The sequence below is a fragment of the Mustela putorius genome, unplaced genomic scaffold, assembly GCF_011764305.1.
Source record: "Mustela putorius furo isolate JIRA1106 unplaced genomic scaffold, ASM1176430v1.1 tig00000831_pilon_pilon_pilon, whole genome shotgun sequence".
In the NCBI taxonomy this organism is placed as follows: Eukaryota; Metazoa; Chordata; class Mammalia; order Carnivora; family Mustelidae; genus Mustela; species Mustela putorius.
Genome location: NW_025421490.1, coordinates 8,194,638 through 8,213,136, shown reverse-complemented (window position 1 = coordinate 8,213,136; position 18,499 = coordinate 8,194,638). Strand labels below are relative to the sequence as shown.

Below are 18,499 nucleotides of genomic sequence, written 5' to 3'. Positions count from 1 at the left end.
TAAAGTGATAGTACTACACAGCTCACTTGCTTCTTACACTCAGTAATAAGAAGAGGGTCACCTAGGTGGCCCAGTCCGTGGAGTGTCTGACTTTTGATCTCAGCCCAGCTCTTGACCTCAAGGTCATGAATTCAGGCCCTACACTAGCCATGGAGCCTACTTAAAAAGAAAAAGGAGAAACATTATTGCTTCTGACTTTTGCAAAGTAGTGATAAGAGCACAGGTGTGTCTGAAAAAGATCATGTATACCCTTATTCCAATTTAGTTTTAACAACATGCTTGCATTAAATGCTTAAAAATAAACATTCTTATCTTGAAAAATCTCTAGTTTCCCATTTAAATAACCAAAGGGACAACTATTTGACATAAAATAATTTCATCAATCAAGGACCGGTGAGGCAACAAACAACACGCTAGTTATTTTAACAGAGAATATAAGTAATTGTTAGAGATTTAGAAAAAAACTCATTTTATCCCATACCAAGACGAAGGGGATAAGAGGAAGTTCCATGATCTGAACAGCCGAAGTTCAGCACAAAGACATGGTTTATACTATGCTATTTATTTAGTTTTAACCCAGGACAGAGAGAATGATTAAAAAGGTTTTTCAATGTCAGCACTGTTGACATGTGCACTGGATGGCTCATTATTGTGGGGAGTCGAGGGCAAGGAGCCTGCGCACGGGAGGACAGTATCTGTGGCCTCACCTAGTAGATGCCCCCCATAGTGCCCTTTCCATCACACTCCAGTCGTCTGCAAACAGATGTCCCACAGGGAACAAAATTACCCCTAGTTGAGAAACACTGGTTTAGGTCATGTTACATTTAAGTTTACAATAGTAGGAAAGGAACCAAATTCACAACTAGCTTTATGCATCACCATAAATATATATTCTAGCCCAAGCAACTGTGCCCACACAAGACACAAACACAGATCCTATTATAGATCAAATTAATACAGAACACCTACAGAGGTACTGACCTGTGCAGTTAGTATGGTAGCCACTAGCCTGATGTCAGTATTGAGCACTTGAAACGGCCAGTATGACTGGGATGTGCTGTTAAGTTTAAAATTCACACTGGAATTCAAGGTTGAAGTCCCCCAAACAAGATACTCTTGTGTGGGTTACATGCTAAAATAATATAATTTCAAATATAATGAGTTGCTTAAAATGTATTAATAAAATTAATTTTACTTCTTTTTGCCTTTTTTATAGTTATATATATGTGTATATATGTACATATACATATATAAATAAAATGATATGTGTGGCTTGCATATGTAGCTTGTGCTACATCTCTACTGGACACTGCTGGGTCTAGAATCACAGGTACCTCTATTCAATCTTACTACAACTTCTGAGAAACTCTGTACATCAGGTTTAACAGGCATATCCTCTTGGAAGACTTGGACCACCAAAGCCAACTCCGGCATAAGTGAAGTTTATGATTGTTAAAGTGAGACTGTTCAAGGTATGAGATTTTTCTCAGACTACTCAAAGGCAAATCCAACTCGCAGCAAGATTATCAGGGGAGGACACACCCAAAATTTGGTTGTTGGAAGTTTAGTAATGAAAATGGCTATTGATGTTTTTAGGGAATTCAGTCTTCCCCTTAGTTCAATACTTCTTTTGTTGCATGTATCTCTCTCAAAAATTACTGTTAAAAAGTAGCATATCCTTGGATTTTACAGTGTTTGCTATTTGAAAACACTGAATACATTTGAGCATGATTTCCTATGTTTTTCACAAAAGCCCTTGGCTATAATGATTGAAATACTGAAAATGTAGCCCAAATGTTGTTTCCAGGAGGAGGACTTTGGTCCAATGGTCTACATTCTTCTTACAAGTGATAGCAGTTGGTCTGTTTAAACTCCACTTTTAAATTATGTATTTGCACAGTTCCCAATACTCTTTCCTAATCAGAAGGAAAACAGGCAAGAGCGCCTGGGTGGCTCTGTCGGTTAAGCATCTGACTCTTGATTTCAGGTCAGGTCATGATCCCGGGGCTGTTAGGTCAAATCCCACCTCCGGCTCTGCACTGGGCATGGAACCTGCTAAATTAAGATTCTCTCTCTCTCCTTCAGTCTCTCCCTGACCCACATGCCTCTCTAAAAGGAAAACAGGCATGCATACTTAAAATATTTAGGAAAAAGCCTAGAAGTTCTTTGGCTGTCAAACGTCTTCCCAATCTGACATAACCAAGGGCTTCTGTTATTCGTGTTTATTTATAAATGATTCCTAGGTAAGACGATTTCTACAAAGACCCTGAAAACTAGGAATCTGGGCTAGTCTGTTCATGTGCCAAGGAGACAAGGGCTATCCCTGCCTGACTCCGAAGCACCCCTCTCTTCCCGGAATCTGGCTTTCCCACCTTGCTGCAATTATTTATTTTCTAATCCTCTAGGCTGCAAGTGCATCTTAAGTGTAGACATTGTCTCTTCCTCTTTTCCTCAGAGCACTACCGGCCTCTGTATGTTGAAAGCCAAGCTTTCAAGTCCTTTCCCGCTCTGAAATCAAGAAAATTGTCTCCACAAGTGAGCATCGCTTCAACATTCCCCGACTGACGACGGTCTGACTTAAGATTTCCCCACTTTATAATGGCGTGACAGCGTTACACATTCAGCAGAAACTTCGAATTTTGAATTTCCATCGTTAACCCAAGCTAGTCACACGCAGCACCACGCTGGCCAGGTGCGGGGCAGCTCCCAGCCGGCCCGGACAGCAGGAGGGCTAGCACCTCTGCTTAAAATGATACTGTAACGAGGGGTGCCTGGGTGCCTCCGAAGCTTAAGCCCGGGACTCCTGGTTTCTACTCAGTCATGCCCCCAGATCTCACGGGAGGTCCGGCCCTGCCTGGGCTCCGGGCCGGGCCTGGAGCCCGCGTGAGGTTCTCTCCCTCTCCCTCTCCCCGGCCTCCGCGCTGGCGTTCTCTAGGAAGGAAGGAAATGATTCTAACCCGAAACAGCCACTCCGTTTCCCCCGTTCCCTGCAGTATTCCACAAACTGAAGAGATACTCAACACCTTGGACAGAACGGGCTTTGCGCCCGATGATTCTGCCCAGCCGCAGGCTACGAAGCGATCGGAGCCCACGGGGCAGGCGAGGCTCAGCGACGGGGCTCGGGTTCTCGCACGCGCGGTCCACGCACCGCGTGTCCACCCGGCAGGGGTGACTCGGAAGGAGCCCCAGCCTGAATCGAGGCCGGTCGGAGCCTCGCAGCACACGTTTCCGTGAAGTACACCGGGCGCCCGAGCTCACACACGGGACGCCCGGACAGCCGCCCTCACCGCTATGGAGCGGCGTCCCCGGGCAGTCCGGCGGCATCGAGCCGGAGATACCCCGCGCCGCGCCTTCCCGAGAAGCCGGCGCTCCCACGGCAGTACCTTTTCCAAAACTCTGTCAAACCCGGGGACACGGGCCATCGCCTTCATCACCTCCAGCACGTTCTGGGTCAAGCGGCTCATCGTGGACCGCTCCGGCTCTGGCCAGGACACAGCGCAAGAAGGAAGCTTGGGTGGAGTCGGGGGGACCCCGAAGTCCGCGAACGGGTAAGGACAGGCAAGGCGAACAGCCGCGACCTCTCCGCCCGCGGGGCGCTCGGCGTCTGCCCCCTCTTGTACGCGCCGCCGGCGGCCCAGCGGCTCGCGCTCGCTCTCACGTCCCGCCCCCACCTGCGTTGTGACCGCGCACGCGCCGTGGCCCCCGGCCCCGCCCCGGCCTGCTCGCCCGCGGCGCAATCCCTCCCCTCGCACTCCGAGGGAGGAGCGCGTTTCCGCCCGCGTGCTGGAGGTGGGCACGCCGGGACGCCGGGCGCCTGCGCAGATCCGGGCTTCGGCGTCCGTCGCGGCGGGGAGGGGGCGGCGCGGGGGCCCCCGGGCGAGCGCATGGAGCGGCCGAGCGGCTCGGAGGCGGAGCCGGCCGAGGGCGAGCCGGAGGTGAAGAAGCGGCGGCTTCTGTGCGTGCAGTTTGCCTCGGTCGCGAACTGCGACCCCGCCGTGGCTCAGTGCTACCTGGCGGAGAACGACTGGGCGATGGAAGTAAGCTTCGTCGCTCGCTCTCCCTCCTCCTCGCCTCGGGCCGGGGCGCGCCCGAGTCTCACGACTGTGTGTGTTTTCCAGAGAGCGCTGAACTCCTTCTTCGAGCCGCCCGCGGAGGACGGCGCCGCCGAGAGCCCCCCTGGCACGGCGGCGGGGCCCGAGTGCTGGTGAGGGGGCGCGCGGCCGGGCGGAGGCGCGGGCCGGGCGGAGGCGCGGCGCTGGGGGCTTCCCCGACGTGCGCGGCGGGCCGGGCCGGCCGGGGCCCCTCCTCGGGCCGGTTGGGGTCGGGACGTGAGCGCTTCGGAGTGGGTGGGGGAGGCAGAGTTCTGGGCTCCGGAGCGGGAGCTTGGAGGACTCCGGCTTCCTGGGGGGGCGGAGGTCGCTCACGCACGCCCTGCCGGCGGCGGCGGCGGCACGGGGGCTCCCGCGCCGCTCGGAATCGGGACGCGTCCACCTCCCCGCGGCTCGACCGCTGCGCATCTTTCCCGGTTCGTCCGCTCCCACCCGCTTTCCTGCCCCGCAGCTTGTTACCGGGCATCCGCCTTTCGCTCTGTCCAGCGGGCGTGCTCTCTTGCTTGCGTCCCTTGTGAAGATACTTAATGATGTAGAAAAGGTTTGGGGTTTGGAGCCCACGGCCGGGAAAGATTTTTTTCTTTTTTTAAAGATTTGATTTATCTCAGAGACCGCGAGAGCGCGCCCGCCTGAGCGGTGGGAGGGGCGGCGGGAGAAACCGACGCGGCGGAGCCGAGAGCCAGGTGCGGGGACGGATCCCAGGACCGTGAGATCTTGACCTGAACCGAAGGCAGCCCCGTAACTGACTGAGCCACTCGGGCGCCCCAGAAAGAATTCTTGAGACCTCTTTGGTGCAAATAATGTGGTTTGATTAAAGCACGGGGACAGGAGGACCCCTGGGCTGTAAGAGCTGTATTGGGAGGAGTGGCCCATTACAGGCTTTCAAGTTGGGAGGGGGTTAGTCTCTCTAAGGTACTTTGGAAGCAGGGTTTCCAGGGCCTCGAGGGGGCTCGCTGTTGTTAGGAAAAGGTCACTTACTACTGTTTAGTAAAAACTCCGTCATGAGACCCTTCAGATGGACATCGGTGGGTCATATGCTTGGGGGATGATTGCCAACATGTACCTTGGGAGAGAGTGGTAGAGATGGAGGAAGTTTCCAAGGGCGTTTTTCTGTGTTGAAATAGACTCACAGGATCCTGGGTGCTGGGCTCATAAGACTTAGCGAAGTATTAACATTAAGGCAGCTGAGTCCCCAGGGGAAGGGCACTCTGCTTCAGGGACTTGTCAATGGGCTGTAGGTAGTAAGGACATTTAATTTTTCTTTCGCCTTTGTTTCCCACATTTATTACCTTTGCCTAGAACCTTTTTTTCGACTCTTTCCATGTTAAGTAGTATTTACCTTAAGGCCCAGCTTAGTCATGACTTGTCTCCAAGAAGCGTTCCCTGATCTCTCAAGTCTGGGTAGGTTTTCCCTTGTGGGTAATCTTGCAGCATCCTGCATGAGCGGCTCACAGTAACTTTGTTTATATTATAATTGCTGTTTAATGTTTTCTGTCTCCCGCTAAACTACTTTTGGCAAAGTTAGTATCTGTTTTGTACATTGTTAAGTCCCCAAAGTCTAGAACAATATTTGGCGTGTAATAAGCTCTTAATAAATATATATAAAGTTCTCCCGGATATATGGGCAGCCTGCAGAGTTAACTGTTCATAGTGAAGACACTTGTCCCTTTGATCTCTTCAGCTGCACCACCGTACAGATGTAATAAGATCATTTCTTTTGGCTCCTTTCCCTGACTAGCCTGTTATTGGGGGACTTGTACCCTCATCCACGGTGACAGAGCTCTGCCTCACCTGTTGAGGTATTTGCCTTGCTCAAGCTGGCCTGTCAGATCCTCTCTCTTGGGATTTCCAGATTGGGAGGAAGCGAGTTCAGTCTGAATCTTCCTGTGGAGCTGGAACAGTAGCGTGAACCTAGTATTTGTGGGGAAGCTGAGAATGGTGCTCTGCAGAAGGAGAATGAAGCCCAGGGAAGTTGAATCAGTGGAGTCAGATCAAGAGAAAGCCTCGGTTGCATTTTCTCCAGGATAGCCGCATTCCCATACCTGGCTCTGTGACATGTTTCTGTTGCCTTCTAAATGCCTCTATTTTGCACATAGGAGCCTGAGTTAATTTCCATCACTTAAAACCTAAATTGTAACCAGGAAAGAGATTGGAACAGAGGCTCTTGATCTCAGGGTGGTGAGTTTAAGCCCTCACTATTTTGGGTGTGGGGCCTACTTTAAAAAAAAAAAAAAAGTACGTGCTGGGAGTGCCTGGCTGGCTCAGTTGGTAGAGCATGCAACTTTTGATGGTAGAGCATGTGACCTTTGATCTTGGGGTTGTAAGTTAAGCCCCATGTTGGGTATAGAGCATATTTAAAAATAAAATCTTAAGAAAGAAAGAAAGAAAGAAAGAAAAAAAAAGACATTGAGACAGAGGAAGTGGATCCCTTGAAATAGTCCCACAGAAAAAATGTGAATCCAGCTGAGTAATGGCTAAAAGGAGGAGTTCCCTAGCTCAGAACTATAAACTGGAACGTTAGTGGCGCAATCGGTAAAGTTTGAATAAGTCTTAAAATTATATGATAATATTGTATAAGTGATAATTTTCTAATGTGCAGTAATGCTAGGTATACGTGTAAGCCTGTCCTTGTTTATAGGAGGTACATACAAAGATATTTCTGCAAACATCTCAGAATAAAAAGAGCAAAGCAGGTAAACGTTAAGGAAGTGAGATGTTAACATTTATGTGGGTGAATGGTGAAAATAATTCTTAATACTGTCTTACTGAAAGTTTGTTATCATTTCCAAATAAGAAGTTAATAAGTTAACTAGATTGATCATGGTGATCACTTTACAATGTATACAAATAGGAAATCATTATGTTGTGCACCTGGAATGAATATAATGTTATATGTCAGTTATATCTCAATAAACTTTTTAATTAAAAAGTTAAATTATTTACATTAAATGTATTAACGTTATAAGTATAAAAACCTATTTCTTAAATTTATGTGTTGTGTATAACTGCTTGTCAGTCACCTTTTAATAATGGTTTCTCCCTCCACTCAAATACCTGCCTTGGCGGGGATGGTGTGGGGTCGGTCAGGACCGTGGCCTGGGGCTTGTGCGTGTGGCCTCTCCAGCATGGTAGCAGCAGGCAGTCAGACTTCTTACGTGATCTCCTGGGAGAGAGTGGTCAAAAACGCTTGAGTGAAAGCTGCAAAGTTTCATATGACCAAGCCTCAGAAGTGCCAGGATTTCCTTTCCGCCGTATTCTGTTGGTCAAGTGAATCAGTAAAGCGCAGAGTCCGGGAGGAGAGGCGTTAGACCTCACCTTCCAGTGAGGGGACTGGTAAAGAATTCGCAGCTGTTACAGTGAGATCTTATTTCACGTGTTTCATACATTTCACGTATGATTTAAAGTGAATCCAAATTTGGAAATCTTACACTGTGTAGTCTAATTTCAGGTTATAGTTTACAAAATTTCTTTCTCCGCAAGATGAGGGCTACAAATAGAAAAAAATAATTTAAAATTAATCAGTTCAGAGATAATTTGCAGAGTTGTGTTTCATTGTGATCTTGCCAGTGTTGACCTAACAAATGAAGAGACAACTGATTCCGTTAGTTCTAAAGCCAGTACATCTGAAGGGATTCAGCAAGAAGACGGCAGCGTGTTCTCTTTCATTACCTGGAATGTTGATGGATTGGATCTAAACAGTCTGCAAGAGAGGGCTCGAGGGGTGTGTTCCTATTTAACTTTGTAAGTATTATTGCTTAGGTTCAATGGTGGCATGATTATGTGGCTTACCTATCTATAAAGAGGGCAATGGTCGAGATTATGGGTTTTGGAATCTGACCTGAGTTCCAGAAGAACGTAAAGAATAGAGAGTGATTGCCTCTGAGAGCAAGAGTCTAGATGAGGTGGGGAGGGAACACTAACTTTTGTTAAAAGGCTTCTAGTACTGTTTCACTTAAACTTTGTATATAATTACTGCTCTGAATATTAAATTACCAGAATGGTCTGTATCTGCTACGTACTAGCTGTATGACCTTCTGTAGTCCCCTGTGAACCACCGGGGTTCTCTGCAGCTCAGTGTCCTTATGGATAATTGTTTCATGAGGATTCGTAACTTGGAAGGCATCTACTGTAGTATAGGACCCTCATAGGCTCTCCATATACTGATTCCTGTTGTCAGGGATTCCAGTTCTTCTCACTTTAAAGTGTTAGGACGTATGTTTTTCTAACTGAATTTGTTCTTACGGTATTTTTAAGTAGCACAGATCTTTTGCATTTTACAGTTACCCAATATCAGTATAAACATTGAATGTTAAGGTGCCCTAGGGGGCAGTAGCTTTATGTTTCTTTTATGTTGTGGTGTTCTGCTAATCTAGGTGTCAGCAAATGAAATAGTATACTTGGTATTTATTATAAATTGATGTTTTGAATTAGGTACAGCCCAGATGTGATATTTCTGCAGGAAGTTATTCCCCCGTATTGTAGCTACCTAAAGAAGAGAGCAAGTAGTTATGAGATGATTACAGGTAACAATTTTCCTGTTACTATCTTTGTCTTTGAAAAACAGTCAATGAAAGAGATAAATCAAGGTTAGCCCATACGAGTACACACAAGAAAAAGCAGAAATAAGAAAAGTTTGAGAAAAGTAAGCCAGATACAGGATAATAGAAAAACCATAAGAGAATATATTATTCAGCTTAATATATGGGAAAAGTATTGGGAATGGATGGTTTTTCAGGAAAATATAAGTTGTCAAAATTTGAGACCTGGAGTAGTTTTTTGGTAAAATTAATTTATTAAAAATTTAAGTGTGATAATTGCATTTTGGTTATACTTTTTCAGAAAGTCTGTCTTTATTTCTTTTAATTGATTTTGGGTTTTTTTCCTAGCTTTTTACCCTGGATAGTTATTTAAAAGGCTCTTCCATCTATTTTGTTTTTACCGAGTGCATTTAATGTACCACACCCTGGCTTCATTCCATAATCATTGGCTAAATCTTGTGTTTTCTTTGACTTTCACTTTTACGTAGTACGTGACTTTAATTTTGATTTATTAATAAATTCTCAGTTGCTAAGGAGAAGGTAATCTCTTTTTCTTTGTAGGACAACTTTTCTGCATTCTCTTGGGGATTCTTTTTGACTCTTTGCTGTTTTAGATTTCTTGTTTTCTGAATACCATGCTATTCCTCCTACTTGGTTTCCTTCCTCATTTTAGTGTGTGTGTGTGTGTGTGAGTGTGTCAGGTTTTTTTGTTTGTTTTGTTTTTCCCTCCCGTTTATTGTGCTGAACATGTGGTAGGAACTTTACTGGAGGATTGTGACCTTCAGTTCTGGAAAATTCTTTCCCTTTCTCCTTTCCTCCTTCTCTGTCCCCCTCCCCCTCCCCCTCCCCCACCTGCTTGCAGATTGTCATTTTTGGAGCCACCTGCGGTCCTCCTTGGCCCTCCCTGTCTCCTCCTCTTTTCCTGGTTTCCCTCTGCTCCAGTAAACCACTTTCCACTTCTTCAGCTATTTTGTTTTCTGGAAAACAGCTGGAAGCTTTTATTCACTGCCCCTCTACTTCTATTCTTTTCTCTAGTTATGATTTTATACCTTTCTAAATTTTTTGTTCATTTACTATAGTTTTTCTGATGCTTGCAGGGTGAGAAGTGAATGCATGTTAGCTTGGCTCAGTGTCTTGGACATTTCTCAGATTTTCTTGATATCATTAACTGTTTTCGGCACTTACGTGAATTCTTTTTTATTTTTGTATTTCTTTGATACATCCAGCTACATTTTAGGAGGAGGAGGTAAACATAGGGACTCAGTTGGCTATCTTCACCTATTTTGAAGATTCAGATCCATTTAAGTATCTGTACCTATTATAAAACCTTCAGTAGGGGAACTTTGTGATAAACTACACTTTTGACTTCTCAGCCTAAATTCTTTCCCATAAACATTTGAAGGTAATGAAGAAGGATATTTCACAGCTATAATGTTGAAGAAATCGAGAGTGAAATTTAAAAGCCAAGAGATTATCCCTTTTCCAAATACAAAAATGATGAGAAACCTTTTGTGTGTGCATGTAAGTAATTTTTTAGAATTTATTTATTTATTTTTTTAACAATGAGTTATTTCTTATAGTTCCATTGTGGCGTCTTTTTCTTTTTTTTCCCTAATTGCCATTAGAGAAAATTTTATCTCTTCTACATCCTTTTAAATAGTCTTAAAGGACATTGTAAATTAAGTTTTTACACAAATACAAATTTGTAAACATATAATCCTGATCTGTTAGATACCTTCCTAAGAATACTCAAAAATCCACCAACAGTTCACATTTGCTTCCTAAAGTGATTCTCCGCCCCCAAATATATTGCATATGGTACTCTGTTATACTCTGTAAGGCTTACAAGAATCAATCAAAAGATCTTCCTCTCCTAGAGTTTACAGATTAGCAAGGGAGAGATTGTAGTATATAGTAACTAAAATAAAGGAAAGGCATAAAATGCCCCTGGAGGAGGTGTGATGATGTGCCGTGGAAGTTTAGAGATAACTTTTAGCTAGATTGCTTTTTGTTTTGTTTCTTTTAATTGAGGCATATTTGGCACAAGGGTATATCCTTTCAGATGTACAATGCAATGATCGGATATCTGTATATGTTGAAAAATGATCACCACAGTAGTCCAGTTAGCAGCTATTGCCATACACGGTCACATAATTTTTTTTCTTGTAATGAGATTAGCTAGGTTGCTTAGTGAAAGTTTCATGAGGGAATTTATATTTGAGTTGAGCCCTGAAAAATATGAAAGATGTAGGCATTAAGTAGAACTACCATGAGCAAACTTCGGCAAATTGCATATTGCGCAATGTGTGTGTATAATATAAAAATATGTGAGAAAGGACATATACAAGTATAAATGAACATCACATTTAGTTGGGTGTAGCGGGCATGAAAAGGAGTAGTGTACCAACAAGAAGTTGGTAAAATAGGTTGGATCCACATTATAGAAGGTCATGAATCCCCAGTATGAAGGAATTTGGACTTGCTTCTGCAGGCTGTTTAAATAGTTAACAGATCCTGCATTGTTAGTATCTTAATTGCAAAATGGTAAATGATTCTCAGTTATTCATTTAACTGACTTTTCTTGAGTACCTGTGTGCCAGGCTCTTGATAATAGCAGAAAGTAAAAGAGCCGTCTTCTCTTTCAAATGACTCATGACTTTGTAGGAGAGAAATAATTATGCTATGGTTCAGTGTAGGGGACTTTAAAGGTAGTCTTTCCAGTATGCTATAGGGATATTGTGGAGGGAGCCACTGATTGCCTGGGGACATTGGGGAAGGACTCGAGTGAAGGTGACATTTGAGGTAGGTCTTGCAGTATTAGTGGGTGCTTGCTAAATAGTCTTCTTCGGGAGCAGGAGTAGCATGTTGCAGCTTGACCTAGAAATATGAGCATAGTGCTGATTATATAGTGCTGCTTTGGTAAATATATACCAATCAGTTGAACAATTGGTTGATTCTGTTATCAAATTTCCTCATTGGTGGTAGTGAATTTTAACAGCTATAATTATTTATCCTGTTGCAGGCAAGTGTGTCGGGAAATGAACTTTGCCTTATGACTTCTCATTTGGAGAGCACCAGAGGGCATGCTAAGGAACGAATGAATCAGTTAAAAATGGTTTTAAAGAAAATGCAAGAGGCTCCAGAGTCAGCTACAGTTATATTTGCGGGAGATACAAATTTAAGGGATCACGAAGTGAGTGACAAAGCCAGTTTTGTGCTTGTGGGCAGATTATTGCTGTGGAAACTAATTTAGGTTTCTTTTGACCAAAACTGTTATAATGTGTAAGCAATCTTGCGGATGCAATTCAGTAAGTACTTGGCCTGTGCCGTAGGCTTGGCACTGGGGAAGTGGAAGCAGGAGGAGCTCTGACACTACTGGGGGAAAACAGAATTATTACATCTGAAACAGACAACACAAAATGGTATGTGTTGATTTAAAAGAGAGGTATAGAGAAAGCAATAGAGAGATAAGGAAAGATTTAAGGTTTTTTGCAGTATCTCGAGTTGGAAGGTGAGGAGAACAGAAAGATTTGGGTATCATAATTTTTCCTACCTCTCTTCTGAGTTTTCTTTTATCTACTTTTTTTTAAACCCCCCTTTCCTGGTACTACCATCTCCAGGACAAAGTCTCTTTCCCCTTAGTTCATTTGAGACATACTGGGATGTTTTTAGGACCTCTGTAAACTTAGATCATATTAAGTGGTAAGCTGGCCTTGCTTTTTCCCCCATCTCTGGTTGAACTCAAATCAGATTAGAAGGGAATTGAAACATTCATTTCATTGCCATGAACTCCCAAGAGTAGAGAAAGAAGTGAAATGAGAAGGAAGCCTGTTGGGACTTCCGAAGTGAAGGCGGCATCCTAAATGCTTCTTCTTTGTGATCTTGTGCTCTTGCACACAGATCATTTCTAAAAATGTCTGACTCTTGGACTGTTTGCAAATCAATGACTTCATGGTAGCTGTTTTGTGGTACCTGGTTGGCTAACCGACCTGCTTATAAAGAAAAATCCTGTTTTTCAACACATGACTGGAAAAACTCGATATCCACATGCAAAAAACAAACAAAAAAACCAGAGGTGCATTTTTGCCTTGTATCCTATATAAAAATGTATTCAGGGGCGCCTGGGTGACTTAAAGTCTTTGCCTTCAGCTCAGGTCATGATTCCAGGGTCCTGGGATTGAGCCCCACATCAGGCTTTCTGCTTAGCGGGGAGCCTGCTTCTCCCTCTCTCTCTGCCTGCCTCTCTGCCTACTTGTGATCTCTGTCTGCCAAATAAATAAATAAAATCTTTAAAAAAAATGTATTCAGAATAGATCAATGACCTGTAAGTAAGAGCTAAAACTATAAAACTCTTAGAAGAAAACAAAGGGGAAAAACTTCATGACTTAGGATTTGTCAACTTCTTGGATATGACACCAAAAGCACGACAACAAAAGAAAAGAGATGAGATGAACTTTATCACAATGAAAAACTTTTGTGCATCAGAGGATATGATCACAGAATGAAAAGGCAGCCCACGGGATGGAAAAAATATTTGTAAATCCTACAGATGACAAGTGAGTAACAATAATATAATTAATATGATATTGATGTTATATGAAGAATTTCTACAAAAAAGAAACAACCTGATTTTAAAATGAGGAAAAGACTTAAGCAGACATTTTTCCAAAGAAGATATACAGATGGCCAACAAGTACAAGAGAAGATGTTCAACATCACTAGTCATTAGAGACATGGAAATCAAAGCCATCATGAGGTATTACATCGGTTAGCATGAATATTAGCAGGATGCCAGAAAAGAATAAGTGTTGGTGAGGATTTGGATTAGAACCCTTGTGCAGTGCTGATGGGACTATCAAGTGGCATCGGTGCCATGTAAAATGATGTGATTCCTCCAAAAACAAACAGTTTCCATATGGTCCAACAGTTCCACTTTGGGTGTGTGCCCAAAACAAAAGCAGGGTCTCGAAGAGGTGTCTTCATGCCTGTGTTCAAAGCAGCAGCATTAGTCACAGTAGCTAAAACATGGTAGCGACCAAAGGGACCATTGACGGATGGATAAACAAACTGTGTTCATGCGATGGAATATCATTCAGCCTTAAACAGGAAGGAAACACTGACAACACGCTCCCGTACGGACAGACCCTGGACAGTACGCTAAATGAAATAAGCCAGTTACAAAAGGACAATTTTATGACTTCTCATGTGAGTTTCCTAAAGTAGTCAAATTTATACAGACAGAGTATAATTGTGGTTACCAGGGGCTGGGGAGGATAGAATGGGTACTTAGCATTTACTGGGTACAGTTCGAGTTTGGGAAAATGGAAAGGTTCTAGAAATGGACGGTGGTGATAGTTGCACAGTTACGTGGATGTACTGAGTGTGATAGAACTGTGCTTTTATGTTGAGCAAGTATTGCAGATTCGGTTCTAGACTACCGTAATGAAGTGCATACTATAGTAAAACAAACGAATTTTTTTAGTTTTCTGTTGCATATAAAATTATGCTCATCCTACTGGAGTCTGTTATAAAGTATTCACGGGCATTATGTCTAAAAAGCAGTATATGTACCTTAATAAAAATGCTTTATTGCTAAAAATGATAACCATCATCTGAGTTGTCAGCAAGTCATGAACTTTTTTGCTGGTAGAGGGTCTTGCCTTGATGTTGATGGCTGCTGGCTGATCAGGGTGGTGGTGCTGAAGAGTGGGAGGGCTGTAGCCATTTCCGGAAACAAGGCAATGAAGTTTGCTACAGTGATTGACTCTTGCTTTCATTACTTCTCTGTGCGGGGCAATGCCATTTGATACCATTTTACGCACAGTAGAACTTCTTTCAAAATTGGAGTCAATTCTTGCAAACCCTGTCCTGCTTTATCAATTAAGTCTACATAATATTCCAAATCCTTTGTTGTCATTTCAACAGTTTTCACCAGGAGTAGATTCCATCTCAAGAAACCACTTTCTTTGCTCATCTGTAAGAATCAACTCTTGGGGTGCCTTGGGTGGCTCAGTGGGTTAAAGCCTCTGCCTTCGGTTCAGGTGATGATTCCAGGGTCCTGGGATTGAGCCCTGCATTGGACTCTGTGCTCAGTGGGGCACCTGCTTCCCTTCCTCTCTCTCTGCCTACTTGTGATCCCTATCTGTCAAATGAATAAATCTTAAAAAAAAAAAAAAAAAAAAAGAATCAACTCTTAATCATTTCAAGTTTTACCATCAGATTGTAGTTCTACTTCTAATTTTCTTGCTATTTCTACACATGTGCAGTGACTTCCTCTGCTGAAGTCCTGAACCCCTCGAAGTCATCCTTGAGGGTTGGGAGTCACCTTCCAAGCTCCTGCTAATGTGGTATTTTGACCACTTCCCATGAATCATGAATGTTCTGAATGACATCTAGTATGTTGAATCCTTTCTAGGTTTTTTAACATTTTTGCCCAGAATTATTCTTGCATCAGAAGAATCACTATAGATGGCAGCTGTATTATGAAATGTGCTTTTTAAATAGTAAGACTTGAAAGTGGAAATGACTCCTTGTTTCATGGGCTGCATAGTGGATGTTTTGTCAGCTGGCGCAAAGACAACATCTCCTTATCCATCTACACTAGCTCGTGGGTGCATTGACCAGGTGCATAGTCAGTGAGCAGCAACATTTCGAAAGGAGTTTTTTGTTTTGTTTTGTTTTGTCTTCCTGAGCAGTAGGTCTCAACAGTGGCCCTAAAATAATCAGTCATATTTTAAACAGATAAGCTGTCATCAGGCTTTGTTGTTCCACATATAGAACACGGTAGATTTAGGGGCACCTGGGTGGTTCAGTTAGGTAAGTGTCTGCCTTCAGCTCAGGTCATGATCTCAGGGTCCTGGGATTGAGCCCCGCATCAAGCTCTGTGCTCAGTGGGGAGTCTGTTTCTCTTTCAGTCTCTCTCTCTCTGTGCTCGCTCTGTCTTGCTCATTCTCTCTCTCAGATAAATCTTAAAAAAAAAAAAAGATTTAGCATCATCCTTTTTTATTATTAAGCTTTTATTTTAATTCCAGTATAGTTAACATGCAGTGTTACATGAGTTTCAGGTATAAAAGACAGTGGTTCAACAATTTCATACAGAATTAGCATCATTCTTAAGGGCCCTAGGAGAGCCCTTTCAACTTGAAAGTCAGCAGCTGCATTGGCCCCTAACAAGAGAGCCAGCCTGCCCTTTGAAGCTCTAAAGCCAGGCACTGACTTCTCTCTAGCTGGAAAGCCTTAAATGGCATCTTCCAAGAGAAGAGCTGCCTCATCTACATGGGAAACCAGTTGTTTCCTGCAGCCACCTTTGTTAACCCTGTCAGCTCCATCTTCTGGAGAACTTGCTGCGGCTTCTCCATCAGCACCTGCTGCTTTGCCTTGTACTTCGTGTTATAGGGATGGCTTCTTAAACCTCATGAACCAACCTCTCCTGGCTTCAGATTTTCCTTCTGCGGCTTCCTCACCTCTCTCAGCCTTCATAGAATTGAATTAGAGCCTGGTTCTGGATTAGGCTTTGACCTAAGGGAATGTGTGGCTGGTGTGATCCCGTATCTAGGTCCTTCTGACTCTCCATATCAACAGTAATGCTGTGTCACTATCATTCATGTGTTCACTGCAGTGATACCTTTAATTTCCTTCCAGAACTTTGCCTTTGTATTCACAATTTGGCCTATCTTGGCTTTAGATACACGTTCCTCTCTAAGCTTGATCATTTCCAGCTTTCAATTTAAAGTGGGAGACAAGTGACTCAATTTCAATATTGTGTCTTGGGTTAGGGAGACCTATGGTGGGGAGGAGAGGGGGGAAAGGCTGGTGCGTGGAGCAGTCAGAACATACATTTATTAAGTTCACTGTCACTTGGGCACAAGTACAATAGTAGCACCAAAGATCCCGATCACAGATGACTGTAATGAATACAGAAATAGTAAGAGTTTGAAATGTAAGGGTTACCGAAATGGGACACAGAGACACAAAGTGAGCAGATACTGTCGGAGCGATGGCACCAGTAGACTTGCTAAGTGTGGCGTTGTCACAGACCTCCAGCTTGTGAAAAACACAATGTCTGTGGAGTGCAGTAAGAGGAGGTATGCCTGTATTATACCACAATAAAATGGTGTTAAAATCCTGGAGTGTGAAGAGGGAGAAGGAAGATTTCATAGTAAATTTCAAATGAAACTCTGAAGGCAGTTAATCTTATTTGATCATAGAAATGCTGTACGTCTACATTTATAGACTAAAGTAGAGTAATAGTTTTGCCTACCTTTCACTTGGATTCATTTTTAAAAAATGAATAGCAATAATAGAAGCTGCGGATTTTCAGCCTTCTAAGTTTTATCTACTACCTAGAGTTAGGAATCTGTTTATGGCAGAAGAGAAGGACAAGTTCCAGACCTCTCTGGCTGTTTAGATACTTTTATATTACCTACTTACAGTACTTTTATATTACCTACCATACACCAAAATGCTTTTTATAATATATTTAATATTAATACATAATCTCGCATTGGTACATTAATTTGTGACATTCTGATTTGAAATGTTGCACTTAGACATAATACTGAAACTTTTTTCTGTTAGGAGAAAAAGGACTAAAAGTTTTCTTTTTCTTTTCAGGTCACTAAGTGTGGTGGTTTACCCAGCAACATTTTGGATGTCTGGGAGTTCTTGGGCAAACCTAAGCATTGCCAGTATACATGGGATACACAAATGAACTCTAACCTTGGAATATCTGCTGCCTGTAAGCTTCGTTTTGATCGAATATTTTTCAGGACAGCAGCCGAAAGTGGCCATATTGTTCCCCAAAGTTTGGACCTCCTTGGATTGGAAAAACTGGACTGTGGTAGATTTCCTAGTGATCACTGGGGGCTTCTGTGCAACTTAGATGTGATCTTGTGAAATGCTTTGCAAATGTAATTTCTACCTGTCTGGAAAGGTAGGTTATATGGAGGAATTAATATACTACGTCATTGTAACAGAAGAAAATACTACTGTGATTCTTACTTTGTGGAATGCATCCTCAAATTTCAGAGCTAAATATTGATGTTGATTTAAACTAAAGCGTACAGAGTATGAGACTTCTTCAGAAAGGCCGCCAAGACCATCAGAGCTTCTGATACTGCCCAGAGCTGCCAGCTGGTTCTCAAGCAGGGCCACGTTGTCTCTGGGCTAGCCTTTATATTCTGTTTTTAAAATCAGGCACCAAATAGTTTATATCTAAGTAAATCTTTAAAAATAAGACGATATTGTGCTTGGAGGATTGGATCTTCCAATTCAGATAATCTTAAGTGAAAAAGCCATGATTATGTGCATTTAAGTAGGTGGCAACTATCCTATAGCAGACTTCATTTTTGTCAGCTAACAGCACATGAGCGGTAAGCTGTAAATGAAATCTTCTGATTTGAAATGCCTTCACTATTTAAAGTTCATGTTTGTCAACATGTTGCTCTTCATTTTGCCAAAATCAGGCTTGATAATGATTAAAGTTGGTGTTATAGCTGCATTGGACTTTTTTCCTAACAGAAAATAAATGTTTAAAGAGGAATAGCCTTTTAGACTTACTTCTTATACAGTTGAATTATTTTACAGGAGAGGGATAAGGAGCACATTTCAGTGTGCTTTAAGGAAATTTTTTTCCCTCGTAAAAGGAATGTACTTTAAATAAAGAATTTTACTTGTTTATAGTTGGTTTTAGTATGCTTTTATGCCCACGATGGGATTGAAGTTTTTACCTGCTTCTTGTTTCTGGTCCACTGCTCTGACTCACTTTTGTATGGAAGAAAACAGCTTCTATGAAGCTTCTCAACCCACCAAGAACTACCAAGCATACATTGATATCCTCAGTATAAAAAAAGG

At 42.9% G+C, this 18,499-nt stretch overlaps 2 protein-coding genes across 2 annotated transcripts in view; one reads left to right on the top strand and one right to left on the bottom strand.

Annotated features, from left to right (window-relative positions):
• ACOT13 (acyl-CoA thioesterase 13) overlaps window positions 1–3,834 on the bottom strand; it is a 14,470-nt gene extending 10,636 nt beyond the window's left edge. The window contains exon 1 of the mRNA XM_045085118.1: window positions 3,384–3,834. Coding sequence (XP_044941053.1) covers window positions 3,384–3,464 — 81 coding nt within the window. The 5' untranslated portion in view covers window positions 3,465–3,834. The remainder of the gene's footprint in view (window positions 1–3,383) is intronic.
• On the top strand, window positions 3,812–18,323 carry TDP2 (tyrosyl-DNA phosphodiesterase 2). Its single transcript, XM_045085114.1, has 7 exons — window positions 3,812–4,037; window positions 4,119–4,204; window positions 7,677–7,850; window positions 8,541–8,632; window positions 10,050–10,168; window positions 11,670–11,840; window positions 17,261–18,323. The coding sequence occupies exons 1-7, from the start codon at window positions 3,885–3,887 to the stop codon at window positions 17,540–17,542; spliced, it is 1,077 nt and encodes a 358-aa protein (XP_044941049.1). The 5' UTR covers window positions 3,812–3,884; the 3' UTR covers window positions 17,543–18,323.
• The last annotated feature ends 176 nt before the right edge of the window (window positions 18,324–18,499 follow it).